The sequence below is a fragment of the Vigna umbellata genome, chromosome 5 (assembly GCF_029865625.1).
Source record: "Vigna umbellata cultivar VRB3 chromosome 5, Vumbellata_1.0, whole genome shotgun sequence".
In the NCBI taxonomy this organism is placed as follows: Eukaryota; Viridiplantae; Streptophyta; class Magnoliopsida; order Fabales; family Fabaceae; genus Vigna; species Vigna umbellata.
In genome coordinates, this window is record NC_142169.1 from 57,155,464 (window position 1) to 57,172,715 (window position 17,252).

Below are 17,252 nucleotides of genomic sequence, written 5' to 3' on the forward strand. Positions count from 1 at the left end.
TAGTTTATTTTAAGATTTTATATTTTTTTGGTATTTTTTGTAAAAAATGAGAAAAGGTTATTTTTTTGGTATTTTTATAAAATAAACATAAAATGTTTTTTAGCACAAGGACGATGCGAGCGATCACACATGTCCTGAAAAATATTTTCGATTTTTGTTATTATTATTTATTTATTTTTATGAAAGAAAGAGAAAAAGTTTTCAGCACAAGGACAATGCGAGCGATCGATAATTTTGGATTTTTGGGGAAGTGAACCTGGCAAGGACTAGCCTTGCTTCTAGGTATCTCCACTTTTGATGGAGAATCAAGGATCAGGTAGTTCTGGCTGAGAAATTGTTTGTTTGGTTGAAAGTGTTGATATTTTTAGTTTATTTTAAGATTTTATATTTTTTTGGTATTTTTTGTAAAAAATGAGAAAAGGTTATTTCTTGGGTATTTTTATAAAATAAACATAAAATGTTTTTTAGCACAAGGACGATGCGAGCGATCACACATGTGCTGAAAAATATTTTCGAATTTTGTTATTATTATTTATTTATTTTTATGAAAGAAAGAAAAAGTTTTCAGCACAAGGACAATGCGAGCGATCACACATGTGCTTAACCTTTAAAATATGTTTGGTATTTTTGATGTAATATTTAGATTTTTGCGCACTAGGCTGATCCGTACGATCGCATGAGCACTCACACGGCTTTTTTTACTTATTGTTTTTTATTTTTTTCCGTAATGAGCACTAGGCTGATGCGTACGATCACACGAGCACCCACACGACTTGTTTTTTATTTTATATTTTTGCGTAATGAGCACTAGGCTGATGTGTACGATCGCACGAGCACTCACACGACTTTTTTTATTTATTTTATATTTTGGGTAATGAGTCTAGGCTGATGCGTACGATCGCACAAGTATTCATACCGATTAAGTTTTTTAGATCGAAGATATTAAGTACTAGGCCGATGCGGACGATCGCACAAGTACTTATATTATTATTTAAATTTTTTATTTTTTCATCATTTTTTACTTTATAATTTTTGCAATTTTTATAATATGAAAATAGTATTTACATAAATATTTAAAAAATGAAATTATAAAATATAAAGTAAGAATGCTATTTACGTAAGTATGTTTAAAGAGAAATTATACTATAGCTATTAAAAGGGTACTAAATAACTAAGGAACAGTAAGGCTATTTTTGTTATTTTATAATCTATATAATTTTATTTATTTATTTGCAAACAGAGATGATGTCCTAAAACCATTTTTTTACTTCATAGTTTTATTTTTTTCTTTTTATCTTTTTCTTTATTTAATTTTTATGATTTTTATTAGATATTTTCGTTAGAAAAATGAGTGTGTGAAATGGAATACAGCTAACAAACAAGCCTAATAATCAATTAATAAACAAACAAAAACACAACAGCATAAAAATAAAAATCAAACAATCAATCAAAACAAAAAAAGGGACTGAGTTAAAAAAAAAAAACTGTGTAGCAATGGATTCGTGGGTATTGCTCCCTCCACCACCCCCAAGTATTTCTGCACCTTCCCATTATTTTCTTTTATTCCAAAAATACTCTACATTTCTCCATTATTTTCTTTTATTTCAAAAATACCCTACATCTCCCACTATCCCCAACAATCTTTCTCTTTCTCTCTATGCATTAATGGAGCATTATCTTTCTCTTTCTCTCTCTGCATTAATGTAGCATTCATATGGCTTAAATTTAAACTTGTGATATATTGTAAAATATAAAATTGAGAGGAAACTTCAATATTAGTGCTTCTACTACTTCCATTTTATAAATTTAAAGGTTAAATGCAAATACAAAATAATAAACATAATAATATTAAAAGTAAATAATATATTATTATTATATACTAACTTTATAATGACGAAAGAACTAAATAAATATCAAATCTTTAACAAATAACTTTTCTTTTATATTTTAAATATTTAATAATATTTTTATATTATTTATCTAATAAATTAAATACTTTATTCAAGTTATTTGAGTCAAATATGTCGATAAGTTAAAACATAATATAATGTTAAAAATTATAGATATTAAATATAAAAAAAAACACACACACATATATATATATATATATATATATATATATATATATATATATAAACATTTTTCTAGAAATTTAAAATAAAATTTTACCATTTATTAAGTGATTTGAAGAAAAAAAAATATCGATAAGTGAAAATAAGATTGAATCAAGCTTAGTCAAGGGAAAGTCTAAATAAAATTTTATAATATATCACAAGTTTAAATCCGAACCAAATGCTCCATTAATGTGGAGAGAGAAAGAAAAATATTATTGAATATAATCATATAAATGCTCCATTAATGTGGAGAGAGAAAGAGAAATATTGAATATAGTGGAGAAGTGTAGAGTAATTTTGAAATAAAAGAAAATAGTAGAAAGATGTAAAGTATTTTTTGAAATAAAAGAAATAGTAGAAAGATGCAGAACAATGAAGCTAGGCGAGCAAAATGTCTGTTATGTGGTAAGGAAAAAAATGGTTTCTGTTGAGTTCAATGGGGTGATGATATTTGGTGCAGGTCAAAAAGAGGGTCTCGTTCCTCTGTGAGGTCTCCTTGTGGAATGAGTATATGACTTATTTTCTTAAATTTCCAGTTCACTCTCATGTGTCAACTATGATTAGTTACGCTTGGTGAATCTTGTGGCATTGAAATCACATTTTGAATTTTGATTAAAAGACAATGTCACAACGAAAACAACCACAATTATAAACCTTGATCAAACATCATTTATTCACAATCACATGGATATAAAGGGAGCATACAATATATGAGTAAGATCAAAGAGCATAGATATAGATACAAAGACTTACCTTTGCGGCTTTTAAAAAAACTTTTCTCTTCCCTCTAGTCTCTTTTCTTTCTTGTATTGAATTTCCTTTTCTTCTCCTGTGGTCTGTTCTCGTTTTTCCGTTCCCCCTCCGCCTTGTGATGAAACATATTTAAAGGAACACCAAGCTTGTTGCACTGCTTCCAAGAGCTCAGACACATCCCCTGAGACACATTCCCTAATCCGGGATTTTCCTGGTATTGTTTTGTCTTTTTTTTTGGACAACTTCCGAGGAGCTGAGACACATTCCCTAACATGGGATTTTCCTTGTTTTTTTTTCTTTTTCTTTTTTTTTAAACAAATAGATAAATAAATATATAAAAAAATGACAAAAATAGCAAACAAAATAAAAATAAAACAAACGTAAAAAAACAAAGGATAAAAAATAAAAACAATAATAAATAAAAAAACACAAAAAGTAGAAAAATAAAAGGGAAATAGTAACAAATAAAATTAAAAGAAACGAAATTAACAACACAAAACACTCCTTCTTTATTTCATTTTAATTCTGGACGTTTTTATACGAAATTGGGTATTTACATAGAGCTTTGAAATAATGGAAAGCACATTGATTGCATTCTTTTTGGAAAGTGTAATTAAAATGCCCACAAGATCTTCAAGGTTGGTGGGTGGTGAATGTAAATTAAAAGAGGCTTCTTCAAGACATATAACACATAAATCATAAGTAATTATTTTTGGATCTCTTTGAGGCCTCATTGCAATTTTTAGAGATTAAATCAGAAACATTTGAACTTTGAAACAAAAATAAAGACACAACGAAAATCATCGATACCGATACATTTAAAGCTAATCTCATTGTTCTCTTCTTTTCTTTTTTCTACAATTCACTATTTGTCAAAGGATAAAATTTGATCCATACATTACATAATACATACGTAATAGATATTGATAGAGAGAAATGATTCAGTACAAAAATAATAGATTATAGAAGGGCTTAAAATGAAAACCGCAGTAAAATTTTGATTTAAAATATTTCAAATAATTTTTTCGGCGATTTGATAAACAAAATCGCAGTCAAGATTTTTTTTATTCAAAATATTTAGCATATGATTTTTTCATTTCTCGCGCCTCTTCTTTTCGATTTCCACCCTTTTCTCCATGCAGGTTCTCATTCTTTACTTCTCCACTACGCAGGTTCACATTCCTTTCTCTCCACTACGCAACTTACCCTAATCGTTCTTCCGCCAATCCTTATAAACGCGAATCAGCGATGTCTGCGCAACCGTCTACCGTTCCTCGCCGCCACGGCCAAAGGCCAAACTTGCTGGAGTAGCGCGATTCTCTCAAATCTGTTTGGCCGGTAGAAGCGGAGGCACCATAGGAAGGTCAAGAAGTCCCACGCTGGATTGATGAAGAAGAGGACGCTGAAGATTCGAAGAACAGCGTCACTGCTGCAGAAGAAAGCGCTCTCTCTCGGACAATTAATCCCCGGTTGCCGAAAGGTATCGTTCCCGAAGCTTCTAGAAGAAGTCGGTGATTATATCTCTGCCTTGGAGATTCAAGTGTCAGCCATGGCGGTCTCGCCAACCTTCAGACCGACAGTCCCCCAAAGACGCTATCGTCAAGCTCTTGAAGGTTTCCCTTTTTCCTTTTAATTCCCCAATTCTACCTCTTCGCCACCTCGCAAAACCTCCTTATTTAATTTTACCTTTTCCAATTCAGGACTTTCTTCTCTCTTATCTCTTCCTTATATCCGTTGCTTTCTGTTTGAAAATAATAGAAAACCACACTCACGATTTTTCTTAATAGGGGATTCTTCTGCTGGAATTTCCCTGTCGTAGGTCTATTGGAAAGAGTTATATTCCCAAACCAAATTGATGGGTTACCAACTGAATGATAATATGATTCTTTCCGTCAAGTAAAGATCTATTTTTTCTTACTTGAGCTCATAACATATATTTACACATGCACACACATATATACGTCTATGATCATTATAATTGCTGTAAAGGCTCAAACAATAATAATTATTATGTTGTGTTGTTAATTTGGTTTTTGTCAGAGACTGGTGAAGTTGCTGTCGAGAAACCAATTGAGGGATCTGTGAACCGAGGCGAGTTTGTTTGCATTGTGATACTTTATTTCTTGTTATGCATTTCATATTTACATCCTAATTCCTACGCCTTCTGTTTCTTATTCAGATGTTGTGCTTGCGAGAGTTGCAACAGAGAAGAGGTTGTCACTGATCAAAGCATGGGAAGAAAGTGAAAAGTCAAAAGCAGAGAACAAGTAAGAACTTGCATAAGATATTGCTAATTTCTTTTTCAGCTCAAATAGAAACTGTAACTGGTATGAGCTTTGGTTGTTTTTGGTACTGCACTTGGCATTGAAAAATAGTACTAGAGTTGTGAAGTTTAAAAAAGATCTGTGAACATGGAGTTCTAATTATTTGTTTTGCCAAACTAGGTTGTTAGTTAACACCAAATGTTCGTATTATCTTATCATTACATGTAGTTCTTTGAAGTCATTTAACGAGTTCTTTTAACTAATTTATATGAATTTGATTAGTGACGGCGGTACTTGTTCCCTCCTCTGTGAACCCCAAAATGGGCACTATGCGGAAGCGTAAAAATGAAAACGTAGGAAAAGAGAAAATTAACACTGAAAATTTTAACGTGGAAAAATCCTCTCGGAAAAAACCACGGGACCTAGTCCAGAAAAATATCTCCACTATGAAAGTAGGATTACAGTGTTTCTCTCACTCTCTGAGGATCTCTCAATTAATCTCACCCTCTCGGATGGTATACAAAACTCTCACTTTCACACTCACAGTATCTTCTATTGTACTGTGTCTACACCTCTCGGTATTTCTCTCACACAAAAGAACTCTCTATTTCTCTCCTTCACCGTGGCTCTCTTCTCTTCACGGTGGTATTCTTCTTCTCTGTTGGTGTGTGTGGCTTCACTTCCCTTGCATTTAGTTGCACGCTGCATCTCAATTTATGAATTGAGAAAGTGAATGAGTCCAAAACAAGAGGCACTCATTTTTCCGTAAAACAAGGAAGAAGTGGAAAACTTTAGCAACTTTTGGGTAGTGGCATATTTGGTGGAGTGGAAACATTGACCCTTGAAATATGGTGGAAGGGTCCCTTCTTTGTTTTATTCCAACAAAACTCCCCCATAAAACAAAAATGGGTCTTCCATCCCTTCTTGACCTAATTTGAAGGTACCAAGATACCAGCACCTTGGCAACAATCTTCAACCTTCTTGGTTGGTACTGATTTAGTCATCATGTCAGACCAATTCAAGTCTGTATGGATTTTCTCTATCTTCAATTTCTTCTCATCCAGCGCTTCTCGTATCCAGTGATACCGCACGTCGATATGCTTTGAGCGTGAATGGAACACGGGGTTCTTGGTTAGATGGATGGTACTTTGATTATCACAGTTTACCACATAATCATCTTGATTATGTCCTAATTCACTTAGGAAATTCTTCATCCATAGCATCTCTTTAGAGGCTTCAGTCACTGCTACATACTCTGCTTCAGCGGTAGACAATGTCACACATTTCTGTAGTTTTGACTGCCAAGAAACAGCTCCCCCTGCAAAAGTAATCAGATAACCTGATGTTGACTTCCTTGAATCGACATCTCCAGCCATGTCTGAGTCTGAATATCCGATTAGCTTTAGATCTCCATTGCCAAAACACAAGCTTCTTTTGGCAGATCCTCTTAGATACCTCAGTATCCACTTAACAGCTTCCCAATGCTCCTTTCCTGGATTCGACAGGAATCTGCTCACAACTCCTACAGCATAGCCAATATCTGGCCTTGTACAAACCATTGCATACATAAGGCTACCTACGGCAGAAGAGTAGGGTACCTTGCTCATTTCTTCTTTTTCTTCTTCATTCTTTGGACATTGCGAGTTGCTAAGTTTGAAATGTCCAGCAATTGGAACACGAGCAGATTTGGCATTGTGCATGTTGAATCTTTTGAGAATCTTCTCAATGTAATCTTCTTGAGATACCCATAGCATTCTTCTAGAACGATCTCTGGAGATTTTCATTCCAAGTATCTTCTTTACTGCACCCAGGTCTTTCATTGCAAAAGACTTGCTTAATGCCTTCTTGAGAGCAACTATTTTAATTTTGTCCTTCCCTACAATCAACATATCATCAACATACAAGAGAAGTATGATGGACTCACCATTTTCATAATGCTTCACAAACACGCAATGGTCTGCGGAGGTCTTCTTGAAATTATGTTGGATCATGAAGGAATCGAATTTCTTGTACCATTGTCTTGGAGCTTGCTTCAGACCATAGAGACTTTTCTTCAGACGACACACCAAGTGTTCTTTGCCTGGTTCTTCAAAACCCTCTGGTTGCTTCATGTAAATTTCTTCCTCTAGGTCTCCATGTAAGAATGCTGTTTTGACGTCCAGTTGTTCAATCTCCAAGTCTAGTGTTGCTGCTAAACCGAGAATCGCTCTAATGGATGTCATCTTCACCAGAATATTTCATCAAAGTCTATTCCTTTCTTCTGGTTGCACCCCTTCACGACAATTCGTGCTTTGTACCTTGGGCTTGGGTTGTTCTCTTCATTCTTGAGCTTGAACACCCATTTGTTTTGCAATGCTCTCCTTTCTTTTGGTAATTCTACCAAATCATAGGTCTCATTTTCCTTTAAGGATTGCATCTCTTCTTCCATGGCTTGCAACCATTTGTCTTTGTCTTTCATCTCCATTGCTTCTACAAAGCTTTGAGGTTCACCTTCATCAGTAAAATTAACATATTCATCTGAAAAATACCTTCTTGACGGTTGCTTCTGCCTTGTTGATCTTCTCAATTGGGGTTCTTGCGGAGCATCCTCAATTGGTTGATCTTCTTCCGTCAAATTAGGTTGATCTGCTTCTTCAGCCACTTCATCATGTTGTAACTCTGGTTCGGCTTGATGAGTCTCTCCCCCTAAGTTGTTCATCACAATAGGGCTTTGATCACTTATCAGCTTAAGTGTTGGTTTCTCCACTTTCTTGATGTCTTGGATTGTCTGATCTTCAAAGAACACCACATCTCTGCTTCGAACAATCTTTCTGTTTGCAGGATCCCATAATCTGAAACCAAATTCATCTCTTGGAGAACCAAGGTATATGCACTCTTTCGCCTTAGCATCGAGCTTTGCTCTTTCATCTTTCGGAATGTGAACAGATGCCTTACATCCGAAGACTTTCAAGTTGCGATACGAGGCCTTTTTACCGGACCATACTTCTTCTGGAATCTTACCGTTTAATGGTCTTGATGGTGATAAGTTGATTAAATCAGCTGCTGTCACCACTGCCTCCCCCCAGAATGACTTGGGAAGTTTTGCGTGAGACAACATGCTCCTGACCTTCTCGGCAATCGTTCTGTTGAATCTTTCAGCTACACCATTCATCTGAGGTGTCTTGGGAGGTACTTTCTCATGTTTGATCCCATGAGTCTTGCAATAGTGCTCGAACGGACCTCTGTACTCTCCACCATTATCACTTCTCAAACATTTCAACTTTCTACCAGTTTCACGTTCAACTGAGGCGTGAAACTCCTTGAAGATTCGTAGAACTTCATCTTTTCTCTTCAATGGATAGACCCACAATTTTCTTGAGTGGTCATCAATGAAGGTAACAAAATATTGAGCACCACCAAGGGACTTTTCAGAAGTTGAACAAACATCTGAGTGTACAAGATCCAAAATATGCTCTTTTCTTCTTCCATTTTCAGATCTACGGAAGGACACTCTACGCTGCTTACCTGCTAGGCAGTCTTCACATAATTCAAGTGGTTGTCCTTTTATACTCTGGAGATGATCTTTCGCAAGGATCTCTAGTCCTTTCTCGCTCATGTGGCCCAGTCTTTTGTGCCACAGCTCCTTACTTTCTTCTTGAGCAACATTTGTCTCTCCTTTGCATATCTTTCCTTGCATGACGTACAAAGAGCCTTCCTTTTTGCCACGAGCAACAATCATGCTTCCTCGGCTAAGTTTCCATTTTTCATCTCCAAACTGGTTGTTCATTCCAGCATCATCTAGCTTACCGACTGAGACAAGGTTTAGACGCATTTCTGGTACATGTCTTACCTCCTTCAGCACAAGTTTGTTTCCATTTTCTGACGTCAAAATCACTTCTCCTATGCCCACAATTTTGCTTGTGACATGATTACCCATCTTCACTGTTCCAAAGTCTCCTTTTTGATAGGATGAGAAGAATCCCTCATGAGGAGTAACATGGAAAGATGCTCCGGTATCTACTATCCAAGTGCAGTCATCAAAAGCAATATTTAGATAGTTTACCTCGGTGATAAGGAACACATTCTCATCATTTGATATCACCGCTGTTGTGGTCTTTTCCTCCAACTTCTTTTTGGGATCTACCATATCAGGGTGTACAGTTCCATTCTTCTGATCTCTTTTCAGGAATCTACACTCTGGCTTCTTGTGACCATCTTTTCCACAATAAAAGCATGTCAAACCTTTGGAACGAGACTTGAATCTTCCTCGTGATTTTTCACGTTTTCCTTTGCTTCTGTTTTCACTCCTTCCTCTATTCTCAACAACATTAGCTTCTGAGTGACTACTCGATCCCCTTTCTTTCCTTCTGGATTCTTCATTCAGTAAACTGTCTGTGATGTTATCCAGACTGAGCTTTCCATCTGGTGCTGAGTTACTGAGAGTGACCACCAATGTGTCCCAGCTCTCAGGTAGAGAACTAAGGAGTAAAAGAGCCTGTAATTCGTCATCGATCTTCATATCAGCTTTCATTAACTGGTTCACAATACCTTTGAAGGTATTGAGATGCTCGATCATATTCTGGTCGTCAGAGTACTCCAACTTTACGAGTCGCCTGACTAGGTGAGCTTTGTTTCTTGGAGTCTTCTTTTGAATCATAGATTCAAGCTTTGTCCATAACTCATACGCATCGGTATAAGTCGATACATGCTCAAACAAGCTTTTGTCGATGTATTTCCGAATCATAGCCACTGTTTTACGATTCAGAATCTCCCAGTCTTTTTCGGTCTTCCCTTCCGGAATTTCCAGATTTGTGATCGGCTCATACAAATCGTTGCAGTATAGATGATCTTCCATCATCGGCTTCCAGTAGGAGTAATTATCTGCAGTTAGCTTGAACATGTCTCCTTCCATCTTGAGTTTCACAGGACCGTGACTTTTCGAATCGGTAGCTCTGATACCACTGTTGGGAAACAGCGGTACTTGTTCCCTCCTCTGTGAACCCCAAAATGGGCACTGTGCGGAAGCGTAAAAATGAAAGCGTAGGAAAAGAGAAAATTAACACTGAAAATTTTAACGTGGAAAAATCCTCTCGGAAAAAACCACGGGACCTAGTCCAGAAAAATATCTCCACTATGAAAGTAGGATTACAGTGTTTCTCTCACTCTCTGAGGATCTCTCAATTAATCTCACCCTCTCGGATGGTATACAAAACTCTCACTTTCACACTCACAGTATCTTCTATTGTACTGTGTCTACACCTCTCGGTATTTCTCTCACACAAAAGAACTCTCTATTTCTCTCCTTCACCGTGGCTCTCTTCTCTTCACGGTGGTATTCTTCTTCTCTGTTGGTGTGTGTGGCTTCACTTCCCTTGCATTTAATTGCACGCTGCATCTCAATTTATGAATTGAGAAAGTGAATGAGTCCAAAACAAGAGGCACTCATTTTTCCGTAAAACAAGGAAGAAGTGGAAAACTTTAGCAACTTTTGGGTAGTGGCATATTTGGTGGAGTGGAAACATTGACCCTTGAAATATGGTGGAAGGGTCCCTTCTTTGTTTTATTCCAACACGTATTATCTTATCATTACATGTAGTTCTTTGGAGTCATTTAACGAGTTCTTTTAACTAATTTATATGAATTTGATGAGCAGGGCTTACAAAAACATTTCATCAATTTTAGCATGGGTGAACAGTAAGAAAGCTGCAACGGAGGCTAAATTGAGAAAGATTGAAGTAAGAGCTTGTTTTAATATTAGTATTAAGAAATTATTCTAGTAATTGTCTCAATATATTATATATTTTATTGATTTGGAGTCATAATAATGATAATTTTGTCAGCTTAAATAATTTTGACGTACTCAATATATTATTGATTTATGTTTTGATTATTCAATAACTTTTCTTTTAATTTAGTTATTTAATAAAATATATTCTATTAGGTTTTTTTTTTCATACTTATGACTCTTGTCTACATGTTTATTAGATTGAGTGTTGTCCTGTTCATCATTAGAATGTTAATAAATTACTTGTATTAAGTTTATTTCTTTATTCTATCAGCATAAAACATCATCATATGAATGGGAAAAAACATATATGTTAACAAATATTGAGAATCAAAAGAAAAAATTGAAAGTATTTTAAGAATTGTATTAACCCGAAATGAGTGACTTAATTAGCTACATTTTGATCGTTTGCAGGATTGAGGGTATGCAAATGAAAGAGTTGGCCTTGCGTTTGCAGTTTGATCATTATTGTGGGTTGAAAGAGCAAGAAATGGTGGTTGGGGAGATAAAAAACATGTTGATGGACCTGCAAGTCCTGTCGGAGCACTTCGCAGTGCTTTGAGCAAAATTCAAGCGAGTACAGAATTCTTTAAACTCAGAGAAACTGCAAAAGTAAGCCTCTTAAACTTATCATATTCGTAGTCAAATAATTTCTAATGCAAAAGTAAGCCTCTTAAACTTATCATACTGTAAATTGAGTCTCTATTACAACTTTGCCTTATATGATGAAATAAATCCAGAAGATGAGGAAGTACACTTAGAAAATGTAGTTGGAACAAAAGAGGGAGGTGAAGAAATACCAAAACAAAAACCTCAAAAGAAGAAACTACTAAGATCGGTCTTGGGTGGTGCAGCTGTAGTTGGTTTGTTATTCATGATTTTGCACTTAAGGTTTGTGTTTGGTCCCTTTTTTGTGTTTTCTAGGTAGTGCTGGTTCAGTGAGTGCATTGATTTGACGTTTTGGTCTTTTGTTTGATAAGAGGAATGACGGGGAAAAGGCTGCACAACCAAGTATGGCATCTAGTCATATAGGCAAAGTGAAGATTCAGAAAAAATCTGACAGGAAAGTAACGAGAAGTACTAAAAAAGGGGTTTATCCAATGACGGCTTTTTGTGTAGACAGACATATAGCAAATATTTTCCTGTTGAAATCTAATTTAAGTTGTTTGCCTGACCATTTTGTGTGGGCTTATTGGAATCCCTTCATCCAACGGTGTGATTTCTCAATCTCCTATGCATACTAAAAGCTTAGCTACTCTAAAACATCAGGCAATATAATTTTCTTACCTTCGATAATTATACAACTCAATTGTTAATCGTGAATCTTTTTTTTCCTGCAAACTTCTTCATTCATTTTGGTGGACAAATAGTTTTTTCAGGCAGAATCACCACAATCTAACCATTTCATTACTTCATATTTTTAGTAACTGTCTTGGATATCTAATGCATGTTTCTAGTGAAAACTATATTAGTTTCTGTCTGAAACAAACTATTACCCTTTCATTACCTCCTCTTGTAGTATTTTGTCTGTCATTGTTTCACTAATTTTTCTATGTACTGACAAACTTGTATAGTCCATGTTGCTAACTTTTGCTTGTTTGTGGCTATCATTGTTACTTGTTTTGTTTGGAGCAGCTGTTGCGTAAAAACATTGTATCTGTCGCACGAAAAAACATGCAGAAAAATATGAACTTGAATCAGCTATACCAAAGTATGCAAGAAGCATATGATCAAATGCAGTATGATCAAATGCAGACTCCGTTAGCCCACCAAATTTCAAAGCGGTGGCCATGTTTACATTATTCTAGACAACTTACTTGCTTCTCTGCTTCTTATCCCAGTACATCAATATTTCCTTCCCAAGTTTTTAAAGGAGTCCATCTTCAAGAATTGGATGTTGCAGCATATGAGGAGCCCATCTTCAAAAGACATTGTTTCTTTTTAAGTAATTAGTCATATTTTTAGTATTTTAATTTAGTATTGAAGATCTTTTTTTAATATATGAACAATTAGTTCTATGAAGATATTAATAAGTTAAACAATGTAGTTTATTTTATATATAATATTTAATTTTAGTTCATATTATTATATTGTCTATTTGGTTAATAAAACTAATTTTATCATAATATCATTTTATTATAATAAAAAACTAAAATAAAAATTATGTACACATTTTCGGTGGTTTTGACAAAATCTCGTTAGTATCGGCGGTTTTGATAAAATCTCCGTTAATACCGGCGGTTTCTCAAAAATTGTCGGTAATTATTTAATAATGCAACTTTTTTCAATGATTTTTTTAATCATGGGTAAAATATTTTTCAATGGTTTGAAATGAAAAAAATAACCCTTAGTAAAATTGTAGATTTTTGTAGTAATCTATTTATTTAAAAAATAAGTAAATGTCTTAATTTTACATTTCTATTTTATTTTAAATTAACAGTTTACATTTGTATTTAATTTTTTATTATCAAATTATTCATGTTTTTTCTACAAATTAATTTTTTTTTTCATTAATAAATAATTAATAATTATTGAATAATGATGATGTATCTTGATCAATTATAAAAACTTAGAAAATGACACTTAAGAACTATTAATGATTAAAAAATGGTAAGATTTGCTATTTTAATATGAAATGGTTTTAATATAAATAATTTTGTTATGTGTTAATTTTTTCTGGTTCATGCAAAGATTTTGTTTAAAGATTTTGTGTAAGACCCATGAAAAATATTTAAATTTAATAAATAGTTTTTTAAAGTTAATAAAAGTATGGTAAAAAAAAAATAAATAAATTAAAATTTATGATAGGTAACAATAATAATAATTTCAAAGGAAGGAGTTTAAAAATTTGAGAATTTATTTTAAAAGTTAAAAAAAAAAATGAATGAATAGTAAATAGTAAATAGTGAATAGTGAATAGTGAATAGTGAATAGTGAATAGTGAATAGTGAATAGTGAATAGTGAATAGTGAATAGTGAATAGTGAATAGTGAATAAAAAAAAAATATATTAAAATAAATTGTGGAAGAGGACACTCCACGTAGAATCAATTATTTAGAGATAAGAATGGTGAATAAAAAATAATTTTTGAATAGTAAAAATGAATAGTAAAAGTGAATAGTAAAAAATGAATAGTAAAAATGAATAGTAAAATTTTTTGGCTATAAATAGCTAAGGGGGGAGGCTGAAGATTTGCACCAAAATTCTAGAGAAATTGTGAGAGAAGAGAGTTGGAGGAAATTCTAGTTGAAGAGGGAAAATTCTGGAAGTTTCCGGAGAACGGTTCGAGAAGAGGAAACTAAGTCTAGAATAGAGGTAAGGGGAGTTACATTTTGTTTGGTATTATTTTGAGTCTTGTATATGTTGCTTTTGGTTGATCTTAAATCTTGAGTGTGAAGTATTTTGTTTCTGTATGATTTTGAATTTTTGATGAGAACATGCTTTTGTGTTTAAATCCAAGTGTGATAGTTGTAAAATGTGATGTTGATTATGTTATGCATATGTACGCTATTAATTGCCTATGGATGGATTAGAAGTTGTCTAACCGGCTCTGCCAGATTCAACTTCTTGTTTCCCCATACTTTATATTGTTTTCCTTTTTCGTTTTTATTTTTGGAAGGATTAGAAGTTGTCTAACCGGCTCTGCCAGATTCAACTTCTTATTTCCCCAAACCTGTTATTATTCTTATTATTTAATTACGTTGTATTCTTGGAAGGATGAGAAGTTGTCTAACCGGCTCTGCCAGATTCAACTTCTTGTTTCCCCAAGAGTTTTTATTAAGTTTATTTTAATGATTGTCAAACATTTGATTCTTCTCCGTTGACTATTTATAGTAAGATTTTATTATTGTTAATTTGTTTGTAATATATTTATCTTGTATGATTTCTGTGTTGAATGTATTTTATGATGTTGATATGAAATTATGAATCTGAACATGATATGAGTTTTATGAGGAAATTTTGTAATAGTATGACATGAGTTGAGGAAAATGAGCATGATATGAGTCTCATGGAGAGATTCTATATTGGTATGGTATTAGTGTATATGTTGATGTTGAGGGTCCTGTTGTTGGTGGTTATCCTAAAACTCTAATAATCTTCCAGTATCAATTAGAGAAGGATGTGTTATGTGGTGAGAGTAGTAGGAGGTCCTAGTCTATGTTTATAGACATTAATGGATTAACCTTGTGGGTGATATGATATATTATATTTGGCCAAAATTTTTGTTGTTGAAATCACCACAAGTGCATGACCACCCGAGACTTCCATCAACATTATATCCGGATAATAGAGTCTAGAATGATAATTGCATTTTACATGAATTTATGGTGAATGTATTACGTATAGCAATAGTGTAATGTTTTTCTTTGAATGTTGCATGGTAGCTCACCCTTACTTGTTTGTTTGTGCCGGAAAAATCTTATTTTTGCGATGATCGTATAATGTTTTTGTTATACGGGAGCAGATGAGGGAACGACGTCTGAACCAATTCAAGTGAAGGAGGAAGCAGCAGAAAAATGAAGAATATTTAAAAAAAAAAAATAAAACATAAAGAAAATTAAGAGTGTTTTATTTATGTGTGAAATTATAATGTATTTCTAGTGTGAACTATGTTACTCCTAAATGGAGGATTGTAATATTGTACGATGTTTTCTTTATTAATGAAATAAATTTGGGTGTGAGATGTTTTATATTTTTGGGTGTTACATTCAGTGGTATCAGAGCGGTTCGTCCTTAAGACGACCTAAGAGTTGTGGATTAATCCTACAAACTCATATTATAACTCATAATAACAATAATTCTCTGTGTGAACAGAGAGAAATGGCTCGTAGACAACCCAACCGTGAAACCCCTGAGGTACCCAGCCTTGCAAGGGCTTTAGAATCTATCGCATCCGCTCTTCAACAACAAGGAGCTGCTTTAATGCAACAACACACAACGGCCCTACAACAGTTAGAAACGGCCAGACTAAATTCTGAAGCAAGCCAAAGACAACATGTAGAAACCTTAACACAACTAGCCGAGAATGGAACCCATGTGGAAACTCAACCTCAGAGAGTTCAAGAATGGACCTTAGAAAATTTTCTGCAACATCGTCCAGCTATTTTTAATGGGAAAACAAGTCCGGATGAGGCTGATCTCTGGATAAGGAACATGGAAAAGATTTTTGAAGCGAAAAGGTGTCCACCCGAAACTAGGTTGGCATATTCTGAGTATCAGCTATCTGGGGAAGCAGTACACTGGTGGAACAACACAAAGCTAGTATTAGAGGAAAGCGGTGAGATTATCACTTGGGAAATTTTTAAGAGTAAATTTTATGCTGAGTACTTTCCGGACAGTGTGAGACATTTGAAAGAGGTGGAGTTCTTGCAGCTGGTGCAAGGCAACAAATCTGTAGCTGAATATGCAGACAGGTTCAAACACTTGGTTCGTTTCTACACCCAACCGTCAAATGAAGAATGGAGGTGCAGGAAATTCAAAAATGGATTGAGAGCAAACATTCAACTAGCTGTGAATCCTTTAGTTATTAAGGAGTTTGCTGCTTTAGTGGAACATGCCAAAGCTGTGGAAAGGTTAATAAGTGAGATTGAAGTTCAGAAGCCACCAAGGGTAGGAGGACCATCTAGGTCACGAGTTGGACAAAACATAAGGATCCGTCCTTATGAAAGACCGCAACCTCAAAGGAATCCTCATCAACAACAACCCCAACATAAAATAATCCAATGTTACGTTTGCGGAGGACCTCATCTGAAGAACGTTTGTCCACAAGTTAATTCACACATCAAATGTTTCCTTTGCGGAGCAGAAGGACATTTTGCTAGAAATTGTCCCTCTAAAAGAGAAGCAACTCAACCTCAACAACCGATTCAACAGAGAAGGACTGACAATAGGCCCCAAGCAACTGGAAGGGTCTATGCTTTGACTGGAGCAGAAGCTGCAAAATCAGGTAATCTCATCATTGGATGTTGTATGATAGCTAGTAGAGAGTTGAATGTGCTATTTGATTCTGGAGCGACACATTCCTTTTTGTCTGAAACTCTTATTCAAGAGTTGAACCTACCCGTGAGAGAGTTACAATATGATCTCATGGTATCTGCACCAGCCTCTAAACTGATAAAAACATCGAGGATGTGTCCTCAATGTCCAATAGTTATAGAAGGACGTAGGTTCAAAGTACATCTTATATCTTTACCCTTACAAGGTTTAGATGTAATCTTAGGAATGGATTGGTTATCTGCCAATCGTATCCTTATTGATTGTAGCAAAAAGGAGTTGATTTTCCCTAATCCTGAAGAAGCGGAGTTGTTGTCAGTGCAACAAGTGTTAAAGGAAGTCAAAGAAGGATCTTCGTGTTTC

General features: G+C 34.5%; 1 protein-coding gene across 7 annotated transcripts; it reads left to right on the plus strand.

Annotated features, from left to right (window-relative positions):
* Nucleotides 1-3,796: 3,796 nt before the first annotated feature.
* On the plus strand, nt 3,797-12,980 carry LOC148198698 (remorin-like). Of its 7 annotated transcripts, none has more exons than XR_015786617.1 (6): nt 3,797-4,480; nt 4,655-4,763; nt 4,908-4,958; nt 5,047-5,134; nt 10,764-10,845; nt 11,310-12,980. XR_015786617.1 is itself a non-coding variant. In XM_088115216.1 (5 exons), the coding sequence occupies exons 1-5, from the start codon at nt 4,255-4,257 to the stop codon at nt 11,313-11,315; spliced, it is 453 nt and encodes a 150-aa protein (XP_087971342.1). In that variant the 5' UTR covers nt 3,807-4,254; the 3' UTR covers nt 11,316-12,980. The 7 variants fall into 7 exon arrangements, 1 of the variants encoding a protein (XP_087971342.1); XR_015786614.1 differs by lacking the exon at nt 4,655-4,763 and having other exon boundaries at nt 3,807-4,480; nt 11,310-11,786; nt 11,876-12,980; XR_015786612.1 differs by lacking the exon at nt 4,655-4,763 and having other exon boundaries at nt 3,807-4,480; nt 11,310-11,507; nt 11,636-12,980.
* Nucleotides 12,981-17,252: the final 4,272 nt, after the last annotated feature.